The sequence below is a fragment of the Chrysemys picta genome, chromosome 11 (genome assembly GCF_011386835.1).
Source record: "Chrysemys picta bellii isolate R12L10 chromosome 11, ASM1138683v2, whole genome shotgun sequence".
Lineage (NCBI taxonomy): Eukaryota > Metazoa > Chordata > Testudines > Emydidae > Chrysemys > Chrysemys picta.
The window spans coordinates 55,189,508-55,199,311 of NC_088801.1; the positions used below are offsets into that span (position 1 = coordinate 55,189,508).

At 39.7% G+C, this 9,804-nt stretch overlaps 1 protein-coding gene across 3 annotated transcripts in view; it reads right to left on the reverse strand.

Moving 5' to 3' along the window:
• The window catches only part of STK17B (serine/threonine kinase 17b), a 38,919-nt gene that overhangs the window by 28,285 nt on the left and 830 nt on the right, over positions 1-9,804 (reverse strand). For 2 of the 3 annotated variants that reach the window (XM_005294276.5, XM_065562045.1), the window contains exon 2: positions 4,242-4,405. In XM_005294276.5, coding sequence (XP_005294333.1) covers positions 4,242-4,363 — 122 coding nt within the window. In that variant the 5' untranslated portion in view covers positions 4,364-4,405. Of the gene's footprint in view, positions 1-4,241; positions 4,406-6,995; positions 9,728-9,804 lie in introns of those variants that run through there. The other variant, XM_042851670.2, reaches the window with a different exon arrangement.

Below are 9,804 nucleotides of genomic sequence, written 5' to 3' on the forward strand. Positions count from 1 at the left end.
TGACAACTGTTAAGTATAGAAGCAAAAATATGTTTCGGTAAAGACAAGTTTTTAGAAGAAAGCCACATACTGTTTCTAAAAACCAAGCTGACCTTTTAGAAAATTAGAAAAAAAAAATGTACTTCCTAAGCCAAGTTATAAACTCCTGAAAAAGCAAGGTTTATGATCACAAGGACATTTCCTACAGTGCCTAGTTCCACAATTTAATTATGAAGTATTTTCAGAATTAGACAAAAAATAGCATGGACTTTTAAGAACGGAGACATAATGAAATAAAATTAAAAATTTCAAATGGTGTAAATATGAAGAACTTTCTAAAGTTTTATATACAAAGATCAGCACACTGTATGTTTTCAGAGTTCATATACATCACTGAGTGTGCAGATGATGCCTTTCCACATGTAAATTCTATCACCTATTCACACAAAAGATAATATTTGAAAAGGTCATGTGCAAAACTGGATTCTGGGTTGAGGCCCCTGTTGAAGTCTGAATCAAATTCACTACCAAAAATATACCCATGCTGCTTATCAAAAACAGTTTTCATTTGCAGGTAATATTAAATACACCTTCCAATTAGTATAAAATCTGATGAATTAAGAAATGGGGTAAAATTCCACAAGTTTCTAGTATTTATTGTTAAAAATATTGACTAAATACTCCCTCACTATTTTGCAACAGACCAGATAGTGAAATAATTAAGAACAAAATGTTGCTTTAAAAAAACCCCAAACCACATACAAAGGGCAGAAACAGATAGGGGTGCATATCGTGTAAAAGTCAACAAATGAATTAGTTAAAAGAAAGAGAATGTTCTTAACCTGAGATGCATACCCTCTCATGCCAGATAATTTGAAATAGCTAACTGCTTTCCCAGCTGTGAAAATGCTTTGCAATAATCTGTTGTTTAACAGGAATCAGTTGAATTCTATAACAAATAATAAAATTTGAAGATAAATATATTTTGGTGGATATTTGTCTTGCCCTACCAACCACAACTTAAATATTTAAAAAAAAGAGGAACCATTTAAGTTTCATGTAAACAGTCAGAGCTTTCCTGCTAATTTCCTGAACATCTTCCTTCCACTTAGAGTGAACACTAGTTTTGAAAAGTCACTAACAGTATCTCATGAAGAGATGATACATGAATTATTACTAATAAAGGTTATTGCTTTTTATTTGCAATGCACCACAAATTTAAACTTGTGCTAATTAAGAAAAAAACCTGTAAAATGAGTTAAGACTGAAACAATAAAAACATAAGAATGGCCATACTGGGTCATTTATCCACATTAAATTTCATTTGCCATTTTGTTGCCCAATCACTTAGTTTTGTGAGATCTTTTTGAAGTTCTTCACAGTCTGCTCTGGTCTTAACTATCCTGAATAAATAAATATATCAGTAAGTTCAAGGAAAGATACTTTTTGATAAAAAAATCCGTAGAAAGGCAGGAAATTCATTATATTTTAACAATGAAATACAAAAATGAATATTTAAGATAATCCCTGGTAAACCACCACCATGCACACAGGGCACGCAGAAATACATTTAATGAAGTTTCATAAGATCTACATCAGGTGTCTCAAACACACGGCCCGCAGAGTTATTTCCTGCAGCCCGCCATAGATGCTGACTCCACTGGCAGCCAAGCACCCCTCCTCCTTCTGCCCCCCGCAGCACGCCACGTCCCCGCTCCTCCGCCTACTTCCCAGTGCTTCCCTCCGCCAAGCAGCGCTTAAGGGGAGGAGCAGGGACGCAGCACGCTCAGGGAAGGAGGCGGAGAAGAGGCAGGGCCGGGATTTGGGGAAGGGGGTGGAATAGGGGCAGAGAGGAGGCGGAAACCTTGGGGAAAGGGTTGGAAGGGAAGACGCTGTTAGCTGGATCAGCAAAACATAACCCACCTCTGGCCCTGCTGCTGCCAGCTCCCCACCACATGTTCTGGGGAGGAGGGCAGGCAGGCTCGCTCTCGGAGCTGCTATTTAAGGCAGTGTTTACAGTCACTCTCGTTCTGGGGGTGGGGAGGTCTGCTGCGTGCATTTCAATTAGCCGTTTCCACAGTTCTCTGAAGTTTACCCAAGTCAAACTGCCCAAGCTTGACAGACAGCCTTGCTGCTCCTCACACCCGACCAAGCCATTGAGCCTGCTCTTCCTGCATCCCCAATCCTCCCCTCCAGCTATACCCCGACTCACACCAACCCTCAGCCAGCCCCTTCGCCACTCTTCAAATCTCCAAACACACCCGCCACTGAAATCCGTCTCCATTGATCCCATGTGCAGTGTGAAACGCTGGGGGAGAAGGGAGCCGGGAAAGCAGCAACAGCCAGTCACTGGAAAAAGCCCTTTTCCTTTAACACTGGGAGGGAGGGAGGGAAAGGGAAGGTGAATCAAAGAGAAATATTGGGAGGGAGTGGGGAAGAGAACAGGGATCTTGGATCTTCCAGCTTACAAAAGCCAAGCCTGTTCCCCGCACCTCTCACCCTCAACAACGCCTGGGTGGGAAAGAAATCCCCAATCCTCCTACGGGACGCAGACACTTCAACACAGGTGCTGACTGCTGAGTAAATTCGCTCAATAGAGGCCTACAACTCCCAGCATGCTCTACTCCACCTTCTACCAAGCTGCTGCCTTAGAGACGGAACAAGGCATGCTGTGAGTAGTTGGGAACAACGTTTGTTAAAAGTGTTAACGTAGTTTGTATGAATAGTTACTTTAAAAAGTTCCTGTCATTACAGCAATGTTGACAGACTGTTAGTATAGAAGATCATCATCAGTGTTACTGACCACATAAGGAATAGTTACAGGTGTTTATATTTTATTAAAACCCCTCTCTGCATTACAGTTTTTAAAAAGTGAATACATTGACTTTTAATAGCATACTATATTACCCTTCATTTTTGACTATACTTTTGTATGGTGTATGAAAAGGTTTCAGTGATGTGGCCCTCGGGCCAATGTACTAGTCCTCATGTGGCCTTCGTGGTGATTTGAGTTTGAGGTCCCTGATCTACATCAATGTACTCTGTCCCATTTGACATGTGAGATCGAAACGTTTTGCCAAAGACTTCCTGCTGAATATGCCATTTCTTCACTGTCCCCCCGTTAACACCTTTGTCAAGTGCAATGAATAGTGCAGCCTTCTCCATCTCTGATCTCCCCACTCCAATCTGTCTAAAACATGACTACTGGGATCACACTCTTTCTCTGCTCCAAGCACATCACTCCATCCTTAGAATCCCTTCATTGGCTATGTGGCCCTTATCATAACAAATTCAAGCACTTCCTCACCTACAAAACCATATATTCTACATCTCCATTTTTATTTCCAGATATTTCCCATTCTTCTCTCCAAACTCCTCCTTTCATGTCCTTCCTACACTTGGCTTTGTGCCTCCTACCATGCTGCTCCCAACCCCCAAAGCAGACCAGGCTGTCTTTCTTCACCAGCGCTTCCCCCAAGTGTGGGCAAAGACTAGCAGGGGGAGGATGGAGAAAGGGGGCAAACAGGTCTCTTGCTTTGTTCTCCAGATTTTCAGCTTGCATTTAGAACAGCAAGTCTCTAGATAATGGGATTACAAAAAAAAAAAACTTTGAAAATATGATCAGAGTAACCGGTGAGCTATGGTTGTCTGAGATTCCAGTATTTCACTAATACACAGAATGTATGAAAGGAGAAGTAGTATCGTACAATGAAGAGCTGGACAGTCTACTTCAAGTGATTGTCCATTTTGGGTAGCCCTTTAACACCACGAAATGGTAGACTGAAGGTGGGACTTAGCTTTCAAAGGTTTAGGAAATGTTCCTTCCACCCTTCCTTATAATTACTCCTCACACTATCCATTTTTTGAAAATTTTCCATGTCTTATTTAGATTATAACCTCTTCAGCATCTTTCTGAAGCATGTGTATGTAAGAAAAAAAAACATGCTCCCTGATACACATGTAGAGGAGATCCTGTGTACACAAATCTACACACGTGCGTGGAATGGGCTGGCAAGCCATCTATATGTCTTCCCTAGATACCACATAGACCTTTCCATTTGTCTGGGGATATAGAACAGAGGAAGAAATGCATTTCATTTCCTCCACATGCTCCACCTTCTGGAGTCTACTAGAAAAGATAACACAAGCTGGGGTTATATTACTCTTTCAACAAATACCACACTGCAGCTGGGATTTCTTTTCCACGTGAAGTTACATCCCTTTCCCCCCCCCAAAACCATCACATAATAGAATGTTCTTACCTTCCTAGTTCTTTAGGTTCAAGCATGTAAAAATCGTAAAAATTATCCATCTTGATTTGTGTCTGAAGAGATGTGGACAAGCCTAAAAGGCTTTTGCTCTCCAACTTTCTCCTGGACATCATTAACACAAGGTCTTCTCTCCTCTGCTGGTTATCTATTTTCACCTGTCAAAGCAATATATGTATTTAAACATGACCAATACTACAAAAATCCCACTGCTACACAGCAGGAAAAGTCATCTCATAAGGCTATGTCATCAAAAATAGCTGTTTTAACACCTTTGGTTTTTCACATCTCTTAAAAAGAATGTTTTAACCAATAAGAATAGAGACCACTTATGAACTGAAGTTAATGGATAACAGGCTGAGCTATGGCCATATAAAAACTGTTTGTGACACATTTGTTAATACAACATCTAAAAGGGCCTCCCTGTTCTTACCAGGTCTATCAAAATTGCAAAGAACATAGGAGAGCAGAGGAATATTTTGTATAAGAATTTCATAAAAATAAGTTCATTGTTGAGAGTTGTATATTAAAGGATTACCACACAACATTAAACCAGTGAATAAATCAGCACACCTTTCCCAGGCTTATGAGTTACTAGCTATGTTCTTATAATTAGGGGAGGTTATTTAGAACCTACTGACGTGCATGTAGCATCTCAGCTCTGTTACCTGGATAATATGCTGCTACACAAGTTTATTAAGATACACTCTCCAACATTATCTCCATTAGCTGCCTATAAAACAGCAGATTATAACCCAGTACTGCACTTTTCATAGCCTGTGTTTATGTAGGCCATAGCTACATTCAAAGTCATCTTTTTGGTCCTTGTCCTGCACTTCCATACTATGTGCCTTAGAAACCTCACCATCATGGTACCTCTCAGTCACGTCAATACTCAGTAGGGAATTTCTTATTAAAATTCCTCGGATTAAGAAGGGTGATACCATGGTTTGGAAAGTTGGAACCAAGAGTCTTCATGCTACTCTGGAGTATCTCTGATCCATTTCCTTGAAGGGGAAAGGCCAGGAAAGCTATCAGGCTGATTGTGGCTCAATTCCAGATCAAAGCATAGACTGAGAGGGCTTCCAATGGTGAGAACAATGGCTTGATTAAGCAAACAGCTCAAAGGGTGAGACATTTCCTGGAAAACCAATAGGTGTTCAGGAGGAAGTTCAAACTTCTCTGGTGAGATTTATGTTGCTAAGAAAATGGGTTTATCCACGTACATTTTTCCATTTTCTCCTGCAAAAGGAAAAGAAAAAACCAGCTGCCACCCGCAGCTTTCCTTAAAAACACAAACACCCCATATCCAGTGCTGCATGAGGGGCAGATTAAAATGAGGATGTTCCAGTGGCTTGATGCAATGAACCTGAGCCATCACAGTAACTATGTTTCCAGTAAGCATCAATGGCTCCAAAGCAGCAGCAAGCAACTTAAAATGAGATTTCAGGCATTGAACTGATGGCCTTGAATCTGGGGCAGGGTATGGTTCCATAATATGGCCCTGGCCCTCAATGTCACCCTTTGCTGTAGCTCTGATTTCTGCATAGGATTGCTTTTGCACTTCAATATGCACATCCAGAAGCGCTGGAACATTAAGGCTATGCTCTCAAGGACTGGCTCTTTCATCTGACACATGTGAGGTCAAGCTTTTATGCTCTGCCACAGCCAACCTCCACCAATTCACAGTGACCAGCACCTTAGACTCCTTGGCTTGGGGCAAATCTAACTGTCCTGGAACCTTGCCAGACTTTTTAACCTGGGGGTCAGAGCTGAGTCTGGTCTTCCAGCACTTACAGAGACCTGCATTTCAGACCTGGAAGGTTTAACCAGTGATGGTTCCTACGACAGCATAGGTTGGAAGAGATTCTGATGCTCCTTTCTGGTCCCAGAGTCAAAAGTGTTGCATATGAAACAACAAGAAACTAGATGACCTTCCTCCACACCAATACAAGCAGACAAGATGATGCATATGTGCATCCAAAGCAGAAACAGCAAGACAAGATGCAATTCTCAAACTCTGGTTTCTCTGTCTCCAGTTCCAATGTATCAGAACCAAGTACTCATGCCAGGGCACTAATAGCCTTAGACAAAAAAAACAAACAAAAAAACAAAAAACAAAAAACAAAACCACACAACAAGAAACACAGAGACTTAGCTAAGTAAAACCTAGCTAAACTAAGGCAGATGTATCACTGGGAACACTCCATTCTGACAAACCTGAGTCCATGAACCTGGTAAGGTTTCTGGTCTCTTTGCCTCTGCAGTTGGAAGAGACTGAGGCAGCCAGCGCTCAACCCCATTCCCTTTTTTATAGCCCATCCTTCAAACTGCCCTTCCTAAATTTTAAAGACTGAAACATCCAGCCTATTTCAGGGGAAAATATGTTCTAAACCATGTGAAGCAGTATAAATGCATGCAATAAGAGTCTTTGACATAATTTGAGGAGTCATTGCAAAACAGTTTCTATGCTACTCTGAATATCTTAATGTTTGGTTTTTAACATCCGAAACAAAAATTTAAGTTGAACATGTAAATCCTGATACTGCAATCAAGTCTGCACAGGCTGACCCGTGCACCTGAGGAGACTACCAAGGAAGGCAAAAAGGATCCGGCACATGGATCTAATTGCAGTTCTCGGGCCTCACTTTAAATTTAGATGTCTTTATATAGACATCAAGGTTATTGAAATGAGGGCATTTGAGATATTCAGGCTGCACTAAAAGAATAAGTCTCTCAATTACTCACTGCTTGTTGAAGGATACAGTTATGCCAAAGCCATAGAACAGCAAGTAGCGATCTTTCATACAGTATGGTAAGCGTGATGCAAGATCTGAACAGAGTTACTTAAGGGCAATAGCAAACAAACAAAAAAAACGAATAAAGTTAAAACATGTTTTTGAACAGTTAAAAATGTAAATCAATAGAAATGTCTAAGACTATTTTTGAAAGTTCAACAGTATCTAGTGGAGTCTCGAAGGGGTCTGCCTCGAGTCCAGTACCATTTGATATTTTCATTATGACTCAGATAATGGAGTGGAGAGTATGCTTCAAAAAAAATCTGTGGCTGGGAGGAGTTGCAAGCACTTTGATTAAAAGGATTAGAAATCAAAATGACCTTGACAAACTGGAGAATTATTCTGCAATCTACAAGATGAAATTCAATGCAGATATGTGCAAAGTGCTACACTTAAAAAGGAAAAAAAAATCAAATGCATCACTACAAAATGGGGATTAACTGACTAGGTGGTAGTATTGCTAAAAGCAATTGGGGGTAATAATGGCTCACAAATTGAATGTGAGCCAATAATGATGCAGCTGCAAAATAATAATAATAAAAAACCTAACATCCTGGGGCATATTAACTGGAATGTCATGTGTAAGACATGGGAGGTAATAGTCCTGCTCTGTTCGGTACTGTAGAGGCCTCAGCTTGAATACCGTGTCTTGTTATAGGCACCACACTTTAAGAAAGATGTGAACAGACTGGAGAGAGTCCAGAGGAGAACAACGAGGAAAGGTTAAAAAAAACTGGGAATGTTTTAGTCTTGATAAGAGACTGAGCGGGTACCTGCCAGTCTTAAAGCGTGTTAAGGGCTGTTATAAAAAGGACAGTTTTCAGCTGTTCTCAATGTCCACTAAAGGTAATACAAAAAGCAATGGGCTTAATCTACAGCGAGGAAGATTTAGGTTACATATGAGGAAAATTTTTCTAACTATCAGGATAGCTTAGTACTGGAATAGGTTACTAAATGAGGTTGTGGAATCCCCATCATTGGGAGTTTTTAAGAACATATGAGACAAACACTTATCAGGGATGATCTAGCACATTTGGTCCTGCTTCAGTGAGGAGGGCTGGACTAGAAAACCTCTTTAGGTCCCTTCCAGCCTTACATTTCTATGAATAGATGATTAAACAACTTCAGTGTCAGCAGTTTATCTTCCAATTTGGGGGTGGAGGAGGGAAACAACAAAAGAAATACCGTATCTTCATCTCCTTCAAACCAGTTATCGTTCATATCAAACACATTCACATCAATAGTGTGAAATCACCAGTTCTCTGAATTTATACATTCAGAATGGAACTACTTTGACTCGTATTTATTGGCTATGAGAAATTACACTCATTAAATCTAGCTTGAGGATTCTTCAAAGAAGTCTGTGTCATGGTTTAAAAGTTTTGTCAAGTTTTTTAATTAAAATATAAAGGGAACACAATTTAGGCCAAACACAACATATTAAAAGACAACTTCAAAAGTGTTAGGTTATAAACAAGTCTTTATTTATCCATTTTAGTAATAGCAACTTAGATTATGAAAGTGAAATAATGTTGAAAATCCAATTTGTCACTACTTATACTGGGTTTAACTTTAATAGCCCAAATGGAGCAAACTGTAGTTTCACTTTGAGGTTCTTAGTACTGCATTGTTTTGGTTTCAAACTTGCAGTGTGAGTTTTTTCACTAGAATTTTAGAAATTGTAGAGACATATCTATAGTTTTGTAAATATATTTAGGATTAAACCCTTTTTAAAAGTTAAATTGTGCCAACTTTGGCATTCCTTTTACACTATGACCAGATAAATGCAGCTTTTAAAAAAATAGCAGTTACTTGAGAATATGAAGGGGGAAAAAGCACACCACTGTTCATGTAAGAATAACGTCTTATGCTCTGCTACTGAAGAGCCAGTGGGGAAACAGAAACTAAATTTAAAAAGTAAGCCACAGAATAATGCCAAATATCATCACATGATATTGGTACAAGAAAACAGAGATGCCACATGATGACCCAAATCTGAACGTGTAGGTCTGTGCAATCACAAAAGTCATAGATGTGTAGGACCTCAATAGGTCACCTAATCCAGTCCCCTGCACTCAAGGCAGGACAAATATGCAATGTGTTCACAGGAACAGGCACAATTTTTTCAACTCCAGTGGAAACAAAGGCAGTTAAGTAAAGATAAATTTAAAATTCATATAAATTTAATGTCTTCAAAAATAAAAATTAAGAGTAACAAAACATTTTTAAACATAAAGGTTCAAGCATTTCATTTTTTTGCTAGTTTTAGACATATTTCAAGCATGAGTTGAGGGAGTAGGTAAAAAACCTGAGAAAATACAACAAAATGTCATTTATCCAACTAAAACTAATGAAAGATGTTTAAAAAAAAAAGAAAGCTATATTCGGAGCTGGGAAGCTGCAGTTTCAGCAGGAAGAACCCAGGCATTTGTGAACTACATCAGGACAGCATATGAAATGGTATGTCTAGAATTAGAAGAGTGTCTGAGTGCATTCTCAAGGGAGTAAGAAGTATGACCCACAACGCCCATAGCCTTAAAATGATGTCCAGAACTCTCACAGGCAAGGGCTTCTCTTGCTGCTGTGGAGTACTGTAGGGAACTATGGTTACAAAAAGCTTCCCAGATGGTAAAGTCATTAACCCTGCCTCACACCAAGCCCCATCCTCTGCTAAGTTTTGTTTTACCCTTTATTTTAGGCCCGCGTTGCCCACTTCACGTGCCAGTAACAAAGCTAAAAACACAGGAGTATCCTGGGTG